Raw genomic sequence first — 24,235 nt, 5'->3', positions numbered from 1 at the left:
GGTGTTAAATCAATTTTAATAATTTAACTTTTGTGTTTTCATGCTGTAGCTAGTGTGCCAGAGACTGTTTCAGGAAAAGGGTGTGAGCGGCTCATTCTTCTGTATTGGAATCCTTCCAAGCACAGGAGAGAAGCTGGTGATGATTGTGTGATTGGTTCCATATCCACATATTGTGCTATTTTGTTTTGATGGATGTGTAGCAGGAAATTACTACAGATTTCTAAAAGCAATTGAAACTAGTCAAATGTGGGTTTTTATATATTATATATATATGTTATTGAAGAAAAGTTTTTATTTAAAATATGCCCTATTCAATTAGTCCAGTTATTATTTGTATACAAAAAAACCTTAACTCTAGCCACTGTAGCCCTGTGCTAATAACAGAACCTAAAGTTTGTAGTTCTGCCCAGTTTCATTAGGAAGTACTTAAATGATCTAGTTTTTATTCTGCTTCCTCATCAAAAATTAATAAAGGGAAGAACACATTTTGATTGCTTTGCTAAGAAGAGATGTTTTAAACTCACTCAGGATCTCATAAGAAACATGTGTCTTTGTGATTATTAAATATGTATAACAGGTTATCAGGAATTGGTCAGTAAGCGGATATGGTATTACTGCAGACTGTGATGTCATTTAGAAACCATGTGAAAGCATTTTAATTAAATGAACAGCATATACTGTGTCCTGTATGTTATTTAGGCCAGTTGGTATCTTAAGTAAAAAAAGCTGTGGTTTGTGTTCAACAGTAGTTTTTTCTTCTCCATTGTTCTGGATCTCTAGCGGTCAATTTTAGCTACAGTTTGCTTCCTTCTGCTGACAAGACACTTTTGCTTTCTGTGTAAGCATAAAGTTTGTACAGACGATACAGGGGGTATGTCTAAATGTCAGTAATTCCTAAAATGGAGCCTCAAGACAACCATTGCCTCAAGCACAGCCCACCTCAGTGTAAACTTATATAAACTAATATACTGATATGCTAATTAATATACTAATTGCTCAATTTCTCTAAGAGTTGCTGTTCTGCAAAATGCCCTTAACTATTAATTCAACCTAAATTATTTCATGTTATATTAAAAGGGATCAACAATTCCTTTTGCTATGCAAATAGACCACATTGTGGTACACCTATGGAATATTTAACAATATTTGGCTTATACACAGCTTTCTAAGTTCATACTTATCATCATAAACTTCAGTGCTTTTGTTGCATGTGCTCTATGCAGGAATAAAAAAGAATTATGGTTTATATATTATTTTACTTATTTAGTTTGACTCCTGGCTGTTTTAAAAGGATGAAAGTAAGGGGTGATCATTTTAATGACTGGAGGTACCGTGACAAGGTTTTGTTTTCTGTGTCTCAGCTGGAGGGAAAGATTGCACATTTAGTTTTATGAGGTATGCATGCAGCAATTATGAAGCAGCGTCATAAATAAGTTTCCATGTCACCTCTTAAAAAATGATATACGGTACCAGTTCAAAGTTTGGAAACCTTCTCCTTTAGTTTTTTCTTTATTCGTATTCTTTTCGACCAGGGCTGCAATAACTAATCAATTAAATAATATATTTAATATTATGCAGGAAAAAGTGTGCGTCCCAGTTTATCCAAGGCATGTGAGCATTTTATAATAAACAAAGAAGACTGGACCCTGCAAGTTATGCAAAGCGGAGCGTGTGTGATGTGGAAGCACATTGATGCACGAGCTCGCGAACAGAAAACACTGTTGAAACATCAGCATAGAAGCTCAGCTCGCGACATTGCAATAGATTCAATTAAAACAGTGCGAACAAACACTAAATCTAAAAACTAAAGCAGCAAAAACAGGAGTAAACGATTACATTTGTTGTCACTTATGTAGTTTTCAGCTATGCTTATGCATTTTTACACCAATGCATATTTTTTTCCCCTTTTTTTAATCAAGCCTGTTAGCTTGCTGCGTTTCTCCTTCCATTCTCTTTTTATAGCACTTGTCTAATACAAAAGTCCAAATGTTTTCAAACGTGATTTACTGCGACTTTTCTACGTTCAAATCCTTGTTTTCAATGTTTGTTTAATTTATGCATATATCATTTAGTTATTATACAAATTAAATCAATTACACATTGTAAATGCTTATATCTTCACAACTGAACACAATGTGTGTATTTTTCTTAAACAAAAATTGCCAAAACAATGATGTTATATATTTTATATTGATTTTTTACAAATACAACTGTTAATTTACACAATTTGCTTTACCTTGCATACTCAAATGCTAATATATATATATATATATATATATATATATATATATATATATATATATATATATATATATATATATATATATATATATATATGTATATAATTTTTACCAAAACAACCTTTTTCTAAACAATTTGTTCAAGGAGAAATCCCTCATGCACCCCTCACAAGCAGCCACTATAAGCTTTATATGTTTAAAAGTACACTTTTTGACATAAATACCCTAAACTAGGGTTTTATATAGTTATAATAAGCAAACATCTAATCAAAAGAAAATTGCTTTTTGATTATTAAAATAACTGTAGTTGCAGCCCTATTTTCAACATTGTACATTTATTCTGGACACTCAAACTATGAAAGAACATGTATAGAATTATGTAGTAAACAAAAAAGTGTTAAACAATCCATGCTATATATTTTAAACTGTACATTTAGCTATGATGACACAGCTTGGATTCATGAGGTAGTCAACTAAAATGGTTTCAAGGTTCCAGTTCCTTGTTCATTTGTGACATTTCTTGCCTTCTTATTGTGCTTTAGACCACAACTTGTCTTGTGCAAAGGACAGGGTGAGCTTAGAGCCCTACTACAACTACTGTACAAATCCAGGAGATTATTACAGGAGTATTACAGGAGAAAACACATTTAAGAAAGCAAAAAGACGGTCCATCACATTACTTTAAAAAATGGCAGTCAGTCAATCTGAAAAGAACTTTAAATGCATCCCCAAGTGCTTTTACCAAAACTATTAAATGCTATAGTAAAAAAAGCTCTCATGAGGATCTTTCCAGGAAAAGAAGAGCAAGACCGCTGCTGCAGAGAATACATTTATAAGAATTACTAGACTCATAAACCACAGATTTACAGACATATTTCAACATTTACTGTTCAAAGAAAACTGCGTGAGTCAGGTCTTCATGATCGAATTGCAGCGAAATAAAAACAAAAGGAGAACGAGAACTGAAGGAGAAAGTGTGTCCAAACATTTAACTGGTATTTATATAATACTATATATATATATATATATATATATATATATTATATATATAAAATATAAAAAAAAAAAACCAAACATATATATATATATATATATATATATATACACATATATTGTATACAAAATACTTAATCACTTTTCATCTGGCTTTAATACTCTTTTTCTGTTTCATTTGAGAAGATGGGGCAGTAGTTCTCTCTTTAATAGTTCTTAAAGTGTTTGGAAATAACGTTCCTTTAAAAGAAGATCTGTCTTCTGTAGCTGAGCTATAATGCTGCCTGAAGCTTGTTTGGTGTAATTGGTTTACCCTCATTCTATCCTGTTGGGCCTGAGGCTGTTTTTGAGAAGAACACTGACCGTATGCTGAGAGATCTGTCCGCAAGGGTCTGAACCGAGTTTGGTTTGACCTGGTGGGAACTGTATGTCTCCTGGGAAGCTTGGCAGGAGTTGCATGAAGATCATTAGCAGCCCTATTTTGGCTCAACTGCCTTTCAGGGGGATCATTTTGAACTCCAGGCATGGATACATCAAATGTAGTAAGATGATTATTGCTGTAGAGTTTGCTGATGGATACTTTGGCTGGAGTGAGTTTGACTTCATTTGCTGGAATTTGTTTATGTCGAGGTGAGACCTGGTGTAGCTGCAAATAATAACATAAGTCAAATTTGCAGTTATTTTACAGTTAAAAACTGTAAATTTAGTTGTTTATTAGTGAGTGAAAATGTTTACAAAAAAACGGCATGTTATAAATCAAAAGGTCATACACAACTGTAGAAGAAAATCCTTACCTGCTTAAAATTTTTCTGTAACTTAGGTTTCATCTCAGACTGGTTCTTATGCTCTTCCCGCACACACATATGCACCTGCGTCTTCCGTTTTACAGAAAGGATATCAGCTCTGAGATGTCTAGCCTTGAAGTCAGACAATATTTTCAGTTTTATCTGCTGCGCTTTGTCCACATTTTGGGGTGTTGCACACTCCTTCATTTCTGAACTGGAGCTATGAATGTCTTTTACTTTTATGTACTGTGTAAGGTTTGACTCCCTTGCAATCAGTAATTTGTTTTGAAAAGGCAATTTGAAATCTTCTTTATGACTTCTTACAGTATTTCGGCTATTCAGGAAGCCAGTGTTTAGAGAAACTGGTTTTGACTGTGGTGTTAAGTGTGTGTCATCATTTACTTTAAAAGCAGATTTGAGGTTACATGTGCAATTAAATCTCTGGTAAGTGTCTGGTTTTAATCTCAGCAGTGGCACTTTGTTAACTGTGTCAGAAAACACAATACACTGTGCCTCAGCAATCTTCTGCACTGGCATGTGAGGCACAGACACTTTATCCTGCAGCAAAGGCTTGAATAATAATAGCTGTGATTCGGCACTGTGGTTTCCTTGTACAGGCTGTATGTCAGCCATACGATTAACTACTGAATATGATTCACACTGCTGAGGGCACTCTGTATTTTCTTCAGCTGCTACCTGTGCATCAGTCTTAACTTCATGTAAGAATTTGCTCTCTGTTATTTGTTGTAACATAGAATCTGTTTCATGTATTTGCTCTTTATGGGCCATAGAAACTGATTCAGACAAACAATTTCCTCCATTCACTGACGTAAAATCCAAATCAGACAACTTGTCAGTTGATGCCCCAATTAGGTTTTGGCCATTGCACTCTTTGGGTGACATGAGCATGAAGCTTTCTGTTTCTTTCATGGCCTCATGGTTTGTTGAATTCTCACATGAGCCAAACATAAATGAGGACAAGGTTTCTTTGGAAGTGTCATCTGGAAACTGGAAGACGGCTGGCATCCTGTTAACCATGCCTACAATATCAGAATCAACAATCAAACTCTCACTGCACTCAAAGTACTCATCTGATGAAAAAGAAGAAGTAGAGTTAGAATAGGCCCTCTGTCCATTATCTATTGTGCAGTCTATTTGATCTGTCTCATTTTTATCTGGTTCTATGGGTTTGTGTGTGTTTTGCCCATTGTCCTGGATATTATTGTCAATGACGATTTCTCCAATGGTCTCACAGCTTTTTCCGTTTACTGTAGTTTTATCTTGTGCAACAGGAGTATGAGTTGTTACTATATTAGGTGCATCACTATAAAATGAATTATGAATCTGTAGATTTTTTGACATTTCAGAATCTTTACACAGCTCAACACTAGTGCTGGCAATAATAATACTATCAGCACCTGTTTCTTCTCTCTGTGTAGATGAGATATCAGTTTGCTTTATCATACCATTCATTACAAATGAGTCTTTCTCATCTTTCTTGCTACAGTAAGCTGCTGTAGGATTTTGAATATGGGACAGATACACAACCTGTTCTTGCAGACTGCTATGCTTATCGTCCTCCAGTTTAGTTTTGGGTTGCACAAGCGGCGGCTTGTTGGTTGAAGCAACAATTGGAAATGTGGGTCTTGGACAAACCTTCTCAGATAGACAATTTTGTGGCACATGGAGTGGGTCTTTAAATCGGATGGCTTGTGAGACCTCAAAGAGCTCTGAACGTGTGAGGTGAGCTTGTAGGGGCTTATTACAGTCCCTTATATTAATGAAACCAATGACATCAATAGGTGGATCTGGCTCAGGCCAAACTGGCAGGTAGTCAATCATGTTGGCTTTTTCTAGGTGAAGCAGTCCAGGGTGAATATAAGGACCCTCTGACATCTCTGTTATTTGATAATTGTTGTTATTCTTTTGTGTGCACATCTTAGAATCTACTTGATTGCTTTTTGCAGCAGCAGTGCCAAAGACCAAAGCATATTTGGGGTTGATAAGTTTGTGGGCCAGAGTGGCTGAGGCCAAAAGGACAGGTGCTGCTTTAGAGATGGGTTTTAGTGTTTGCTCTTCCTCCAGTTTAATCTTGTTCAAGTTAATAGCATTTGACATCATGTACAGGTCTTGAAACAATTGGTCAAAGTAGTCAACAGCCTGGCCTGTTAGCACTGTAATGATGCTCCTGTCTAATCTTGAGGCACTCCATGTAAAACTGAAAATAAAAACAAATAAATCTGGATTAGAAGTGGAGCTTTAATAAAAAAAAAAATAAATTGAATATAAAGAGTTCCATGTTTATGATGAGTCTGAAAGAAATTCATATACTTTCCATTCAATTGAACAGAAACAGAAAATACAATGCCATGTAAAATTATTCAACTTGATTAAAGGTCTTAATTACAAATGACACAAATTGTTTCAAAATTAATTCTTTTTCATGTTTTCATGTTTCACACATTAACAGTTTGAGTCTTTTAAGGTGAATTTCTTACACTGTTAGCACATTTACTCCAGGTTGTTTAGATTTCTTGAATGAGGTTTATCAAAAATGTTTTTACTATACAGTCCTCAAATATGCAGAACTTTATAAAAAGTTGTCTGGGGCTTCTTCACTCCACTACTGTACTTTGAAACTTCCTTCAGAACCACTTTTTCCTCACTGTGGCTTCCCTCACCAATCTTTGCCTAATGTTTGCTCTGAGGTTTAAGGGTGGGCCATACCTCAGCAGTGCTTGCAAAGTGCGACGTATCTTGCACTTCCTCACTATTGATCCAACATGTTTACTGGAATGTCCAACCTCTTAAATCTTTCCACCCAAGTAAAATTTTTTAACCTTTACTATATAACTAACTAACCTCCTTTGAATGCTATATAGTTATTTAATTCCTTCAGATGGACATGACTGAGGTGTTCATTTTTAATGGTGAGAATAGTGGAGCTTGAGAAACCTGGGCGGTTGAATGCTTTTCCATGCAACATTTTAAGTTTTGGAATTTTTTTATACTTGCTCATTAATTATTAATCTTTAATAATAAAAAATCAATTTAAGAGAATATGAATAGAAACAAAAATATTAAAAGAAAAAATATGTGCATTTATCAACATATTAACATATCTGATCATTTCCAAGGGGGTTAAAAACATTTGCAAGGCCCCGTAAAAGTGTAAAACAGATACTGTAACACAACTAATTCTTTTTTTGCTTAAAAAACATTTAAAAAAAGAAAGACTAAATTGTGAACTAACTGACCTGTATGATCCTGAAATGGCTTTGTCTCCATCAATAAACATGAATTTTTGACTTTGGCTCCCACATACTCTCTTGGACAAGTGAGTAAAAAAGCCATTTCCTCTGATACTCCGCACTCTCAAGTTCTAAACATTAGAAAACAATTAAAAAAAATAACTACGGTCTCTTTTGTATAACATTTTTGTACACAATAAGAGTAACTCATAGGTGAAAGTGTTATCTGAAAGCAATGAATGGAATTTCTTTGACAGGCACATCACTCTCAATTAAGCTCAAAGACACCCTGGAGACAAATGTTGTATAAGTACGTGAATTTGCTTAAAGGTCTTTTTGTGGATACTATATACAATATAATTCAGCATTATTTCTCTATGGGTTTTGTCCTTTGAGTTTTGCCTTAAATACTTAAAATGTTTAAAAAATATTTCATAAAATGTGTTTTCTATAGAGAATGCTTATAAATAAAGCCACTTGCTTATCAGTCACATTAAAAACTGTGAGGCTTGTGTAGCAGGTCAGATTTGATCATGTTTCTGCTGAATGATGACCCTTATTTAACTAATTTACATCCCACCATTTGCAGGTAAGTAGGAAACGAAGGTGTCTGGTATGACATAACTACAGTTTGTAAGGGGGTTTCAACATCATGCTTTAGCAATTTTCTTTTCATACTTGAAAATCCATTGGTTGTTATGCTGCATTAGTCTTGCTAATGGATTTTGATTTATGAAAAGCCTAAATCTATATGAAGACACATTTTAAACTGCAATTTACTGCCATTCTAGCTAGCAAAACTCAGAACTCTTGATCATATTTTTAAACTCAAATTAGCCCCTTTAACCTTGTTATGATCAAATATGTGTTCTCAAATACATACAGCATACAATGCATATTTTAATGCCTCTGCACAAGCATGTCTTACAGGTTTGCAAGACAAATTTTAGTTCCCGGTTACACTGGAAAGTTCATTCAGCTTAATTCAGTATTATTTATTGTTATTGTTATTGGATATTAGTCACAATATTAGCCTAGTCTTGCTGAAGACTTTCAATCATTCCACACTGTGTATACATTATAAAATGAGTTTTTTGTTACACTGATAGCAAATACAGAACATTTACAGGTAAATGTTGCTATACCAAGTCAGTTGTCATTCCATTAGCATGTAGAGTGAGGATGTTGACTGCTCAGTCATCTTATCCCCCTGTGATGTGTATGTGTTTAACTAATTTTTCAAGATAGAATTTGATAACACATAGTACACAATTTGTTGTGTGTGCACAATGTTTGTGTAAACGTTTCCAATCTCATTTTTAGTGGATCATATCTGTTTCTCTGGAATGTCTGTAATGTGTTTAAACGTTAATCTGTGATCAACTGTGTCCCGTCTCTGTCAGAACCCTCATACAGAACTCACAGGAGACATAAAGTAACATTTGGTCTGTTTAAGATCTAAAAGATTATTGAAACATTCTGCTCTGAATAAAAAAAAAAGAAGAGTACCTTAAGGTGTCCTGTGTGCATTGTGGCACTCTCACACATTTTTAGAAAGTGTGGAACCCCAGTAACCTCCAGTATGATGTATACAGCCACGTTACGCTTGAAGCTTGCATGCAAGAGATCTTTAAAGATGTCTACATCTGTAAACAAATCCATGACCACGGCAATGACCTGCAAATAAGGGAATGTATACGGAGGATTTAATTATTTTTTTTAATAACTTGAATAATTAATTTTTTATTATTTAATTTAATGTCCATAACATTTGAACCGGAAGAAGAATAATTTGTAATAGTTCTGCTAACTTATGAATAAACAATTATTAACATATTTCAAAGATTACATAATTAGTAACACTTTGTCATAGTGATAAAAATTGTCCTTTGTATACCGTAACCTCATACTAACTACATGTGACTAACTACGACTGCTGGACTTTGACACTCATGTCATCATTACTTCATAAAAGTTTTCAGTATGACGCGGTATACATTTTTACAAGTGCATTTGATTTTTTACACCTGCTGCGTGCAGTGTAATGCCTTTCTATATAAGGTTCACAATGTACTTTCTGCGATTTTTTAACTAAATGAAGTGAATTCATTGTTTTACTTTTATGAACAAGTGACTAGTGACTAATGATAATCTGACTGACTACCCAGAGCCAATACAGTGTATGTAGGGGGATTTCAAAGGGGCCTGTTCATAAAATTTCACATGACAATACACATAATGCATGTAAACTTTAAATAAATCTGTAAATATTTCCTGCACAAAATAATATAAATATGACAAAATTATAGTAGAGATCTGTGGTAATCTAACGCTCTAATATAAATGAAGATTCCGAATGTGGTCTTGACTTGACTCTTGAATAATATATAATTACTTCTTTCTAGTAACACAATCTTATGCCTAATGGGATCATTAAGTAATCAGATTGATGGTGATGATGATGATGATGATGATGATGATGATAATGATGGTTGTAGTACCAACTGATGTTAATGCTACTAAGAAGAACATCTGCCCGTCTCACCTTCTGTGCCTGTGCTATGGTTCTCCTGATGACCTCTTTAACATGTGGGTCATCGTGTAGTGGTGGCTGCGCGTGCACGCTGACGCGGGTCACTCCACGGTAGCTCGCGCGCTGAGGCCAACCGAGCTCCAGCTGCGGGAGCGAGTCATCGGAGCGCTCAGGCCAGTACTGCAGGGACAAACGCGTCCCTTTACTGTCCCCATCATACTCGACCAGGTCACCGGGTAAATCCGGACAATACTGTTCCACGGAGGCGGACAGGTGAGCGAGCTCCAGGTCGGAGAGAAATGGCCGAATGTGGTTGGTCTTGATGAACTCGTGAAAGCAGTCCGGACCTTCATCCAGCAGCTTCTCCAGCGCCAGCCTCTGCTCCTCACTGTACAGGAACTCCGGCTTGGACTCATTAGTGCGTAAATTAACATGGTACTCATTTAGACACTGAATCTGAGACAGAGCCATGAATAAATCTTACCATAATATTAGTGTTGAAATGTCCAAAAAAAAATTCCAAATAGTTTCACGAAATTATTTTACACGCATCAGCTCATACTTGAACCTGCTGCAGTAGCGGTGTTGCCACTTCTTCAATAAACTGTACCTTTACACGTTCATTTCCCCCACTGTTATCACAGTGTTGCCAGATTGGTAGATTCAATGGTTTTTCATAATGTCGAGGGTGGGGTTGGTGGGCAAAATGGGTGGTCAAAATATGTGGACCTGCCCATCACAATCATATATGCAGTGTATAGTTGAACATCCCAGCCATGAATTGTATTCCTCATTTGCTGTCATAAAAACCTCAACTCTTCTTAGAAGACTTTCGCTAGATTTTAGAGTGTGGTTGTGGAGATTCAAGAAATCTGTGAGGCCAGGATGTAGGGTGAGAAGGTCTGGGGTGCTGCTGGTCCTTGCAGTTCATCCAAAGGTGTTCAGTGAGGTTGAGGTCAAGGGTCTGTGCAGAACATGCAATATGTGTGTAAACACCTGATTATCACATACATCATGTTGAGTCCTGTACATAACCTTAACCTCAACTCCACTGAACACCTTTTGGATGAAATTAAAAGTGTATTTTTTGAAAACAGTTTAAACATTAAAATCATATAATATATTGTAATGTGTGGCACAATATTTACATCCAACATTAAGACCTACAAGAGAAATTATTTGTTTGTTTATTCTTGGCTTAAAAAGACTGAATGAGAATTGTGGAGAACATGTATTAACATATAAAAGATAATTAAATTCTACACCAACATTTAAGCAACAGATTGTGATATAGCAGACTAAATGGTGTCCAGCAGTACAAATATTTTCTGATCACCCACCCACCATATTGCCCAGAAAGGATGATTTCATGTAATCTGGCAACATGAACAGGTAAGGCGTGCAAGCATCATCACGTGACTTTTCAAAAACTTTTCACAAGCAAACATTCACGTTGTGCAGAGGAATCTGCAAATCTTCACTGTGGTTTGGGTTAAAGAAGCATAGAGATGACGTGCAAATTATAACATGTAAAAATGCAGATTTTGCAGTGGAATTCACAACTGGTATGACACAACTTTGTATAAGTAAACCCTACAAACAGACGTTTATTTTCCCCTTCGCTTCTGCAATAATCACATTGTATATTCATGTATGAGAAATATCTTAATAACAACAATTTCAGACAAATACACACATACATATATAAAAAATACTGCATACACAATCTGCAATTGAAGAGCTCTGGCAAATAAAAAGAAATGTACATAAAAAAGTGCAGCAAAATGTTGCAGTTAAACATGTGCTTCAATTCAGTTAGGTATAAACCTACTGCTCTTCTTCTATTAGTGTCTATATCATTATATGTATTGATGCTGTAGGCTAAATGATCAAAGGATTTTACAGTTCTTTTTCTGTTTACTGCTCACAAGGGCAGACATATTTTTATAAGCACAACATCACACATGGCTGTGCGTTTGTCTGTAGCAATCTGTCCACATGAATTGTTATCCTTTCCCTGCTCAGTCAGTCTTCTTAATAGCTGATCAATTGAATTAAGTTATGACTACGCTGGCCATGAAGGACCACAGATGAATGAGACAGACCCCATTTGAATGAGGCTGTGCGGAGGTCAGTGATAAATGAGCTTGACATACTCTTTAGGAAAAATGCCCACGCGCCCATTGCAGCGTCCCTTCCAGTATTGTGCATCTGAGCAGTCGAGCAGGTCAATTATATCACCACGCAGGAACTGCAGCTGGGAGTTGTGTTTAGGGATGAAGTCTATCAGCGCATGGGCATGATGTGGCCTCTGGCGAATAAAAGACATGTGTGAATACACCTTATGATGCAGCAAAGGGCTGACCTCATAAGATAAATAAAATTCTGATTTACTGACTTTTCATTGGAATTTGATAACTTCTCAGTTTTTGTGAATTGTATCATATTTTTTTTTTTATAATATAATACAAAATCTATTCCTGATTCGAAAAAATAGTTGTTGGTTTTCTATTCCCTTGCATAATGTTTTATTTTTTATTTTTTTTTTATTTTTATTAATATTAGATTACATTTAATTAACACTGTTAAGACGGATAAATAAGATGATTTGGAATAAGAGTAAGTCAGTTTCTAGTATATTCTTTTTATACATATGATAAAATATCAAACCTTAAAGATGCAACTTACCCTTTGTGAGCGTTCTATCTCTTGGAGAAAAACTGCCCTTTCTTTAGCAATGCTGTTGCTCTTGTAGAACTCCACCAACTTGTTAAGAGATGAAAAGACCTCATCCCAGATAAAGTACTGTCCCTCTCTGTCCTGCAGAACCTTGAAGTGTTGCACATGATCACCGTAGCTGGAAAGGTGGAGTGTTGTTACTTTTCTAATATTTAATCACTAAATGTGCTTCAGTACTATATCTGAGATTTAACAATCACCTTTTCATGAATCTTTCTTTTCTTTTTTTTTTAACTTTTTTAATTTTACGGAAGAAAATAATGGCTATTTCTATACACACACACACACACACACACACACACACACACACACACACACACACACACACACACACACACACACACACACACACACACACTCAAAACACACAGCTACAATAAATAATAATAATACTCAGCAATAAATAGACAACAATATGGACTTATAGTAAGATAATCCAAAAGTAATCCAAAATAATGGTACAAAACAATCAAAAGAGTAATAGTGAAAAATTAAAAACAGACAAAACAAGAAGAATATACAAAATTGAAAAAAAACATTGACTGAGCATATCTGATAGACTTTTATTAGGAACATAATGAACTGAATAATGTACTAACTGTGGAGTTAGTTATATACGGCAAAGTGTGACCATGAATCACTTCCCCTTTTCATGGCTGTTAGGGTCAAATATAGTTTCCTTTCTGTATTTTAGATACAAGTTCAACTGTTGCAGCCTAAATTGTATTTGCCCCTTTAGATTAAGAGAGCCTTTTTTCTACTCTTTTCTATCTTCTACCTCTACCCAGGCCTGTGGCAAAACCTACCAAAAAATGAGCGCCTCATCATTTGATTCCCATATACATATCCCAATAAACCCTGCTCATTACAGATTTCATGATTGCTTACAAATGATTGTTCTACATGGCCATTTAGCTTGTTTCTCAATAACCACAGCTCATCAGTGTTTTCTCTGAAATCAGTCTGTTTTTGCAATGGTGGCAGTGTCTACACATTCAAATTTGTCTGATGCAATAAAAACCAGACAACCGAAAAAAAAAAAAAAAAAAAATGAATTATGTCCTTATAAACTTTAATGTGATTTAACAACAAACTAAATTCAAGTGAAATCAAATAACAATGTATTATCAACAAAAAAGTTAAATTGTACAATAACCAGGTTGCATCGGTATGAATATCGTATTTATAATAGAGCATGTGAGTGTACCTATATTAAAACAATCAAATTCAAACTCATGCTCCATAGTTATAACCTGTCATCAAAGTTTTTATGATTAACCCTAAATAATCAACTGTTTCTATAGGATTGATCTTGGTTTCTTACAAATAGCATAATTAAATGGTAACAGGAGAGATGTACACATGTGCATTGTACCTTTATTATTAGATGGAACAAGGAACAGTGTGAAGGTCACATCAACAAATGGAAAAAAAATGGGGCACCCCGGTGATGTTACTCATAGCAGGGCATCCTTCCAAAATAAATGAAAGGACAAGCTATACTTTATAGGGAGGCTGCCAAGAGACCTACAAGCATCATGAAAGGGGTTGCGGGAATATCTGACAGGTAATAATTAGTCTCTGCATGTGACAACTGTCTGTCATTTTCTTCACAGGTCAGGGTGTGTGTCTAGTAGTGTAGATGGAAACACCATAATATGAAGAAAAACATCCATGCTCAACTGTATCAACCAGAATCATGTGGAAAAATGTGTTATCATTAGATGAAAACAAAGTAGGACTTTTAGAGTGTAATTCCCAAAAAAAAAAAAAAAAATATATATATATATATATATATATATATATATATATATATATATACATATATATATATATATATATATATATATATATATATATATATATATATATATATATATATATATATATATATATATAGTATACTGAAATAAATGTATGCTGAAAAGTGTACAGCACAAAGGAACAAATTTGGGATTTTCCAAGTTACACAACTTAGTATTTATTTGGCAAAAACATGTGGAACATTGAAATACAGTAGTTCCTGTTTTTTTTTCTTCCTGTTTTTGTCATTTTAGTTCATCCAACTAATTTATGTACCTTTTCTAGTTTTTATTAAACCCAAATATAAAAAATATATACATTTACTATTTAGATGAACCCTTTTTAACCTTAAACCTGAGCGTGTTTTAGGTGACATAGTGGAAAGTTTTAAATGCAATTGTATGTTCTACCAAATATAAAAATAGAATAGGCCTACACCCTGTGGTTAAACAATATCGCATATTTTTTGTGGTCATTGACACCTTAGTAGCACATCTCTCTCTCTCTCTCTCTCTCTCTCTCTCTCTCTCTCTCTCTCTCTCTCTATATATATATATATATATATATATATATATATATATATATATATATATATATATATATATCTCAAACAACCATACACAAAAATAAAACACGATAGAATATCAAGAACACATTGCACTGATTGAGGAAGAACTTGATTGCATTTTAGACATAGTACAATGGTACTTTTAATTTTAAATTATAAGTCTTTAGATGTAGAAAAGTTACTGCTCTTCTGGCTAGTGAAACAAATATTATTAAATTAAGACCACATTGGATGCCTTAAAATCTGTTAAAATGTTGTTAATTAAAAAAAAAAAAATCAAATATCCCACTGCAGTCTTGTACCATTTGTCTATTTACTGCAAACTGTTTTTAGTGGTGAGCTCAACCTGCATGAACATCACCACTGAAGTACATTGTGTTTATTGGATGACAATATTTTGGGTCTTGCTATGCATTCTCTTGGGGTCAATGAATTATGGGCAGGTGAATTTTTTTTAGGAGAAAGATCTCAACAGCTTCTCTATATGATGATTGAAAGCCCTCCCAAAGCAGCTGAGCCTTTTAACAATCGGTCAGTAGTTAAAACATGACTGAACATGAACTAACTAATAAAACTGTACAGGTATGATTTAAATGACTACACACGTGCACAGGTTTTATATTGAGCTTTTATAAGCTGTTAGTTTGGTCTCTTAACTAACGCTGCTAGTGTAAGCTAACAAAGACAGGTTACACTGCATACACTGTTGCCTTTTGTTACACTTGCCTTTTGTTACACTTGCCTTTTGTTACACTTGCCTTTTGTTACACTTGCAACTGTAAGCAGTTGTTTAAATATGTCCAGAGGTTCAGTTTTTCTTTCAGCTGGGTTTTGAACCACTGCTGTCTGACTTCTTCATCTCCATTTTAGTGCAGTATTTTTGGGGTGTGTTGTTTTTTTCCTTGAATTTTTATTAAAAAATTTATTAAAAACAGATGTGACTTAAAATGTAGCTTATACTTCCAACAAAATATACTTAAGCAATAAAATTACATATTTACTTTAAAATTAGAAGTACATGAAAAACTACCCAAGTACAGAACATGAGTAAATGTCATTCATTACTTTTTTTTTTTTTTTTTACAGTGCTCAGAAACACAGTAGCTTAATGCATAAAGTTTTTTTATACCAATAGTATAACTTGCTATATAAAAACTTTATTTCGGCTTCTCCCATTAGGGGAGCCTACACAGCGGATTATCCGCATGTTTGATTTGGCACATGTTTTTACGCTGGATGCCCATCCTAATGCCACCCTCCCCATTTATCCGGGCTTGGGACCGGCACTAAGAGTGGCTGGGGTTGGTTCCCTGACTGGGGATCGAATCCGGGCCGCATCCTAACCACTAGACCACCAGGGAATCTTATAACTTGCTATATAATATTTGTAATTGGTCAATATTGTGAATAAATGATCATTCCAATGTTAATTATGATTATTTGCAAATATTTCAGGAACTTTTTTTTATTTTTAAGTCTAGCTAGTTAGCTGTCGCTACAAAATTTTAGTGAACTATAGTTAGCTTTTTAGCATCTTAGCTGCTCTTTATCAAGATTTAATGAAAGTTAGTAATGTATAATAGCATTGACCTGATTTTGAAAAGGTTTTGATAGGAGATACAGAAAAATGAAACTGGGGCCTAAACTAACAGATAAAACAAACTTTGTTTATAATGTTTAACAGACATGTTTATTTTTACCCTTGACTTTTACACCTGGCTTTATGTATTAACATTGCAATAGCATGCAAATGCAAAATTCCGCAAATCTGCAACGGGATTCCTTCGAGAAATTTTTGTCTTGTTTTATTTTATTTATTTTTGTTAAATGTTTTGCTGTGCGAGCTAATTAATCAAAATGACACCTTTGCTATGTTTTTTCAACCTGTCTGTATCAGGGGTGGCAATTGTTCTGAAGTTGATAATATGTTTTAGGAAACAACAACCAGAGTATTCCCAATTGTTTTATAAAAAACTGTCTTATCAGCATGCCTCTCTATTCAGTCATGTAACATGTAGAGTGCTATCGAAGTGTCTGTCCAGCCGCAGCACAAACTTTGAGTCCACAGACATTTATGTGTTATATTATGTTAATGTCTTTTTCATTGTGCTTCAACCATCACTTTGCCTTTAATTCTTATTTTGTTTGTTGGTTTTTCTTGAAAACAATAAGATGCATAATTATAGTAACTGATGTATGGACAGAGGAAATGTAGCACAAAATATATAAAAAATAAAGTGTTCATTAGATAAGACTGAAATACACCTTCCCATTAACACTTCCATGTACCAGTCTGGATCATCTTTCATACTGGTGATCTGAATTACTGGTGTATCAACTAAGCTCAAAGTAGAGAGACTCTTCAGAGTATTAACAAGCTTACCGGTGCTGGAGATTATGGCATATTGCATTTTACTTACTTAAAACAAAACATGGAGTTTTTACTTCTATAGCAAAGTCTCCTTCCAAGAGAAGAGCATAGGTACAATACAGACTCTTTTCCAACAAATGTTGCTTCCTCTGACTAATACCTCTTATAAGATGTGGATAGTCCTCACTGAGACATGCCAGCTAGAGCCAGTCGAATTTATAATTTGTTTTGGTTCATGTTGGTCATAATATGATTGGTGTGTTAAGGGCTCTGAAAGGGCTGCCACATGCAAGCGCAGAGAGGAGAAACTACAAAATTCTACATAATTCAGCCCATCTTACCAGCTGACAACTCTGCATTTCCATTATGTACTGTGCAGTATCCTAATCTCATGCTGACAATAATCCAAAATGTCACACCTGTGGTCATTCGTGCACAAGTTTGCAGTTCTGCTTAGCTCTTAAATCACACAGGCCTTTATATGCTTTTTGGTTGTGCCTAAAACCAAACCAACCACCAGTGACTACCTGTTAAAACTATGGCACGATATTATATAATATATAATAAAAAATTTAATGATCATTAGGTCAAGACCAATGCTCACATAATTATGCCTAAATGTACTTTATGAACATAAAGCAGCACATGTTAACTATTTAAATAGTCCGCAAACATATTTCAAGTAAGATGGTCTAGATGGCTAACCTACCTGACTGATATGGAAAACTCTCCAGGTGCACTTTCACTCTCTCGTACCAAGAAGGCTCCACATTCCCGTTGTCGCAGTCTTCCCTCTGAAACATGCCTGGATATTCGGCCTGCAAACCATCTAACAGACAGCAGAAAAGCATACTCTCACTTTAGATTATAATAGACATGTGGATAGGCTGGTCTACTAAAGAGAGTTTTAAAGCCATTTTATTACCACCTGGAAGCTTATATTAATGGATAGAAGTCTGTTCACATTAAAAAGCATTGATACATACGTGTGTGGTCTTAGTTCAATATAGTTCTTGGGTACATAGCCCTTTCTTCCCATTAACTCTGCTGTGTACCAGTTTGGGTCATCTTCCATATTGGTGATCTGAAACAAAAGAAATAATCAGCTAGCTCAGAGTTAAATCTCTGTAACATTACACTCTATAGTCCAATAGAAACCCCTGTATATCTATACTATTCTATGTATAAAATAGTATATTACAAATTTATCTAAGGTTCATTTAATGCCATATGAGCTAAAGCAATCTGTTCTAGCTCTAGTTGGGTTCTCATGACTCACTTACTTTAAGTATGTCATCCTTCTGGAAGCTGAGTTCATCAGTCTCTGTGGCACGAAAGTCGTAGATTGCTCTGGCTTCCATTGCTTCGACCTCCGTGCAAGAGCTATAAAGTGGTCTGCAGTTAGGCAGTAGGGTGATGTTTTGCCAACCTGAACAGAAGCTACAGAGCAAAAATAATTGAATACATCACAGGCAGCGTGCTATTCTGCTTGCTGAGGCTGGCAAACCACCAATAAGTGTGAGTGTGAAAGAAAAATCTGAAGAGGAGGGGACTGAATGAGGAGAGAGGAAAGAGAAAGAGAGAGAGAGAGAGAGAGAGAGAGAGAGAGAGAGAGAGAGAGAGAGAGAGAGAGAGAGAGAGAGAGAGAGAGTAGGAGGTAGAAGGGGGGGGTAGTTCCTGTTTTTGCATTCTCACACAAGAAACAAAGCAACACACACACATAGGAACTAAAAGACAATGGAGAAACATTCCTTGTTCAGAGAGGTGATTCATATTTGTATATATGTTGCTGAAATAACTGTAATATCCATGTCTTATCAATATACTCTGCTAATAACATATATTGTTATCATTCATGCTTTTGTGTTGGTCTTCACTAGTATACAGTTTGTAGCTTGTTCCTTCTTGTTCTTTTAAATTCATACATACAAATACAAAAGAAATAGGTTTGAAGGTTATAAAGTTGGACACTTCCCCATGGAGTAAGACAGGAATAAAAGAGTGCTTGGGACCCTTGGGACTGACTTCACTCTAAAATGGCTATTGAGCTCAGTGACTCGCTTTCATTTCCTGCTTTGTTAGACGTCTGATCGTGGGAGAAAGGAAGGCCTGCAATACACAATACCTGACAAAACCTGTGTGTGGCTTAAAACAAGAACATTCAGTTTAGGAACAGATGCCCTGGTTCTGCCTCCTAACAATCCAAGGAGGAAAAATCAGAAATAAATCCTTCATTTCTAAACTGCGCCTGATGTAATGCTCATTTTTATAAGATAACTCAGATTACAAGTTACATTTCCTTGTCTTTGAACATTCTTCAACACTGCACGGCTATAATTCTAAAAATAGATAGCATGTAGGCCTAGCACATATTTCATCACCCACTTATTCTGTGCTAGTAAAGTGCACGCTAACTCTAAGTCGTCATTTTTGCTAGACTATGTGTAGTATCTGTCCATCTTTGTTTTCCAACCACATACTGTGGCACTGAAGCTTGACAATCAACCTACGTCAGCGTGGTGAACCACGCTTCTATTTGCCCAAGAAAGGATGTGTTGTAAAAATAACACCAGATCTGTACAGCACAAAATCACTTCCTGAGCACACAGACAAGGACACCACACATACATAGATGAAGTATTGCTTGGTTTCAGTAAATAAAATAGTACAGGTGGACATGCTAAATACACTACAGCAGCAACATTTCAAATCACTTTATTTCATTGCCATACAAGATCATTTTCTGATCTTTAACTTAAACATATTACAATTGTCAAAATGTATTACCACTAAATATACATATGCACAGTTGGTGTAAAGTTCTGTGGATGTTTGTAGTAAAAAGTAGACACATTATATAACCTATTGACTTTAGACAAATGACTTGTCACACCTATTGCTGTTATAGTAACATCCACTCATCTGACAAGACTTTCCACTAGATATTAATGAGGCCAGGTTCTGATTTTGAGTGAGGAGGACTGGGGTGCAGTTGGTGTTCCACTTCATCCCAAACGTGTTCATTGGGGTTAAGATCAGGATTGAGATCTCGGTGAAAGACACTTGAGTTTTTTCAATTCAAATCTTCTCAAACCATGTCTTCATGGCACTGATTTTATGCACATGGGCATTTTTATGATGGAACAGGTTTAGGTTTATTGGTTCCAGTGAAATATAAATAGTAATGATACAGACATCCATATAATTGTGTGCTTGCAAATGTTTTGCAATAGTTTAGGGAAGAACCACATTTTGGCATGATGGTCAGGTGTCCACGAAAAAAAAATTTTTGTAGCACATCTAGTGCTAATCATGAACAGTGGAAACCAAATTTAACTGCCTGAAACCTATGTGCTAATCAACAAAACTAAAGCTAAACTTATCAGACATGTAACCCCTTCTCCAAAACAAAAGAAGAAAGAGAAAACAGCAGTAAACAGAGAGGGGAGCTAATCTGAGTTTGATCTACTCCTCATAGTGTGTAGATTAAACTCAGATTAGCTCCCCTCTCTGTGGGGATGACCTATAGAGCCTACAGGCTGTACATGGAAAAGTGCATAACGATGAGATCATCGTTATGTAACTGTCTATGTTAATCTTTAAAGTTTACATGGGTATGGAAAGCTGAAACTTTTTAACAGATCTAAATATTTAAAACAATCCGCATTCATACAGCCTATAGATGTATGAAAAGAAAAACAATAATAAAATTATTAAGCATGCTTTACCCTGTAACATCATTAAGAGTGAAATAGTTCCTTGGAGCACTACTGCAATGTAAAACAATTTCAACAGCTAAGTCAAGTAATTTCTTGTTAATATTGAATGTTATATAAAATGTAAATATAAAATGTTGAATATAGAAAAGGACAACAAGGGACCTAGAATGAAATTTTTGAACTTCTGACAAATCCCTATTTACAATAACTTGTCAAAATTAGATAAGAACTTAGGAACATGGCTTGTTGTAACTTCTTCTTCTTCTTTCGGCTGCTCCCATTATTGGTCGCCACAGCGGATAATCTGTCTCCATACTACTCTGTCCTCTGCATCTGCCTCTTACAAACCAACTACCTGCATGTCTTCCCTCATCACATCCATAAACCTCCTCCTTGGTCTTCCTCTTTTCCTTCTTCCTGGTGGCTCTAACCTCAGCATTCTCTTACCGATGTACCCCATGTCCCTTCTCTGCACATGTCCTCACTTTGTCCCCGAAACGTCCTACATGCTCGGTCCCTTATTAAGAATAAGAATCTTAATTCTAATTCTGTCCATCCTCGTCACTCCCATTTAAAATCTCATCATCTTCAGCTCTGCTACCTCCAGCTCCACCTCCTGTCTTTTACTTAATGCCACTGTCTCTAAACCATACAACATCGCAGGTCTCACCACAGTCCTATAAACTTTCCCTTTCACTCTTGCAGATACTCTTCTATCGCAAATCACTCCTGTCACTCCACTCCACCCTGCCTGCACTCTTTTCTTCACTTCTCTAACACACTCTCCATTACATTGCACTGTTGACCCCAGGTACTCTCTTCTCCCTTTTCTCCCTGCAACCACACCACTCCACTGCCCTCCCTCTTATTCACACACATGTACTCTGTCTTACTCCTACTGATTTTCATTCCCCTTCTCTCCAGCACGTACCTCCACTTCTCCAGGCTCTTCTCAACCTGCTCCCTACTCTCCCCACAAACCACAATTTCATCCGCAAATATCATAGTCCACGGAGACTCCTGTCTGACCTTGTTCGTCAACCTGTCCATCACCACTGCAAACAAGAATGGGCTCAGAACTGATCCTTGATGCAGTCCAACTTCCACCTTAAACCAGTCGTTCCTACTGCACATTATTACAAAAATGTACTACAATTATTTACTAAAAAGAAATTAAGTAACATAGTTTTGAATCATGGTTCATAGATATGAGTTTTGTGTAATGCAGCCCTCTACTGGTCATTGTATGTCAATAATGTTGTGAGACTTTACTCCAGATTCATCATACTAGGGTCACTTTTTTTAATCATGGCAAGGGTTACATCAATGTCCACACCTGGTGTGTTTTAACTGCATGTCCTCACCAGCTACTGACAGGAGAAAGAGCAGTGGTGCATATTGTAGATTGTTCCCTCTTGGACATAGGTGCAATTGTCAGACTAGGACCCTGGTCCATGTTAATCTAAACTATTGTTTCTCGCATTAAATGGAAACTTAGAAAATTGACTCAAACGACCATTAAATAATTATTATGTATAAATTAAGCATATATGCTGATTACTGTTATAAATTTGAGTGTGGGCTTAAATCTCTAAATGCCCCTTAGTAGCACTGCTTCAGAATATAAGAATAATGCTCTTATTATGTGGTTGTATGTAGAAAAATAATTTCTATGCTTGAAAAGACTGACAGTGTGGGTGAAGTGAGAGAAAGGTGGTGATTTTGTAGATAATATATTAGTATAGATATTAAAAATCCCTTTTGCATTGGGGGATTTTTTATCACTTAAAATCTAATACTATGAGTCATTACGATATTAACTAGCCATTATAGCATAACATTTGGTAAGTTGGGAAGCATGTTTTATTCATCTATGTTTTATAGAATATTAATCACCCCAGGGAGTCTTTATATATATATATATATATATATATATATATATATATATATATATATATATATATATATATATATACAATTTTTTTATTTTTTTTTTAGCTCATCACAATGAGATGATTCAAGTGACTCTCTACAGAAATATAATTAAATAAACAATTTAGACTGTTGTAGTCATCAGATGTGTTGATGATGCATGTTTTGATTTTGGCATGTTCTTCCTGTTTCTTAATGCAACCTTTCGCCATTTCTAAAAAATCTGATGCAGAATATTGGTGAACAGCAATTTCCAGGTCATACCACAAATTCTTAACTGAATGTAAGTGTGGGTTTTGACTCAGTTGTTCAAAAACACTACAATTTGTGCACTTAAAAACAACACACTTAAATTTTTTCTCTTTTTAATATTCAATGTGTGTTTTGGCTCATTGTCCTGCTGAAACACATATTTTCAATTTAAATATCTATCTGATTGGAACATTATTGTTGAGGCTGATTACCGGGGTGCAGTCAGTGATTCAATTCATCCAAATAGTGTTCAATGTGGTTGGGAAAAGTGTTTTTGTTTGGCTTCCACTACTCAAAACATGTCTTTATGTACATTTGCACATTCGTGATGCAACATATATATATATATATATATATATATATATATATATATATATATATATATATATATATATATATATATGCTCATACACAATATGGACAAAAGTTTGTAGTAAATCTATATCAATCACATAGAGGTAAATTAGGTTATTTTGCATTAATAAAAGAAGTCAAACTGTAAATCTGAGAGGAATTTATATGTATAAGAAATGCAAACAAGTGAATTTAAAAGCATCTCTAATATATCTAAACAAAATATTGAAAGACCTTTATAGTGGAGGTGAGATTATTTGGGGGGAACAAGAAGTTGGGGGACTATGAAATGACAGTATTTTCTGATATAAAAATATAGACTAGGACAGACCTGGGCAAACTTCGGCCCGCGGGCCACATCCGGCCCTTTGTACGTCCCTGTCCGGCCCGCGTGAGGCCAATCATAAATTACAGGGATGCACCGAAAATTTTCGAAATTTGCCGAAATACCTAAATCACCGAGACAACACGGCAGAAACACAATTGTAATGACGCAATAAAAAAGCGCAGCAGAACACGGTTATCTGGATAAGAGCAACATGTCTGCGGTATGAGGAGAGCGATTTGCAAAACATGCAATGCTGAAATTTTAATAGGGGTGTATCTGCAAAGAGTTTCTCCAAGTCGGGATTAATTTATCACCTGAAATCCAAACATCCCGATTGCCATTCTAAATATGAGAAGAATGCGGCGCA

At 35.3% G+C, this 24,235-nt stretch overlaps 2 protein-coding genes and 1 long non-coding RNA gene across 3 annotated transcripts; all 3 read right to left on the bottom strand.

The window, feature by feature from the left end:
• Positions 1-3,347: 3,347 nt before the first annotated feature.
• Positions 3,348-11,293, bottom strand: fam83ga (family with sequence similarity 83 member Ga). Its single transcript, XM_083523241.1, has 5 exons — positions 9,815-11,293; positions 8,779-8,946; positions 7,276-7,400; positions 4,028-6,236; positions 3,348-3,879 (listed from the first exon to the last, which is right to left on the bottom strand). Exons 1-5 carry the CDS (start codon positions 10,271-10,273, stop codon positions 3,379-3,381), a joined length of 3,462 nt encoding a protein of 1,153 aa, XP_083379367.1. The 5' UTR covers positions 10,274-11,293; the 3' UTR covers positions 3,348-3,378.
• A 107-nt stretch (positions 11,294-11,400) lies between these two features.
• Positions 11,401-18,831, bottom strand: grapa (GRB2 related adaptor protein a). Its single transcript, XM_083523242.1, has 5 exons — positions 18,567-18,831; positions 18,270-18,367; positions 17,993-18,112; positions 12,491-12,659; positions 11,401-12,113 (listed from the first exon to the last, which is right to left on the bottom strand). The coding sequence occupies exons 1-5, from the start codon at positions 18,642-18,644 to the stop codon at positions 11,934-11,936; spliced, it is 645 nt and encodes a 214-aa protein (XP_083379368.1). The 5' UTR covers positions 18,645-18,831; the 3' UTR covers positions 11,401-11,933.
• LOC310716236 lies at positions 14,983-17,470 on the bottom strand. Its single transcript, XR_014530539.1, has 3 exons — positions 16,284-17,470; positions 15,687-16,056; positions 14,983-15,654 (listed from the first exon to the last, which is right to left on the bottom strand). It is a non-coding gene; the product is annotated as an uncharacterized lncRNA (long non-coding RNA).
• Positions 18,832-24,235: the final 5,404 nt, after the last annotated feature.

Source organism: Silurus aristotelis, assembly GCF_946808225.1.
Source record: "Silurus aristotelis genome assembly, chromosome: 21".
Taxonomy (NCBI): Eukaryota; Metazoa; Chordata; class Actinopteri; order Siluriformes; family Siluridae; genus Silurus; species Silurus aristotelis.
Note: the sequence above shows the minus strand (reverse complement) of the source record. Positions and strands in the feature narration are given on the sequence as shown.

Bases quoted from the DNA above. Each gene is read 5' to 3' on its own strand.
- grapa (XM_083523242.1), bottom strand. From the start codon at position 18,644: ATGGAAGCCAGAGCAATCTACGACTTTCGTGCCACAGAGACTGATGAA. The intron at 18,368-18,566 runs GTAAGTGAGTCA...CTTTTGTTTCAG, and splicing joins AGAAGGATGACATACTTAAA to ATCACCAATATGGAAGATGA. The intron at 18,113-18,269 runs GTATGTATCAAT...GCTGTCTGTTAG, and splicing joins ATTGAACTAAGACCACACAC to ATGGTTTGCAGGCCGAATAT.
- fam83ga (XM_083523241.1), bottom strand. From the start codon at position 10,273: ATGGCTCTGTCTCAGATTCAGTGTCTAAATGAGTACCATGTTAATTTA. The intron at 6,237-7,275 runs GTCAGTTAGTTC...TTTTATTTTCAG, and splicing joins GCCATTTCAGGATCATACAG to TTTTACATGGAGTGCCTCAA. The intron at 3,880-4,027 runs GTAAGGATTTTC...TATTATTTGCAG, and splicing joins TACAGAAAAATTTTAAGCAG to CTACACCAGGTCTCACCTCG.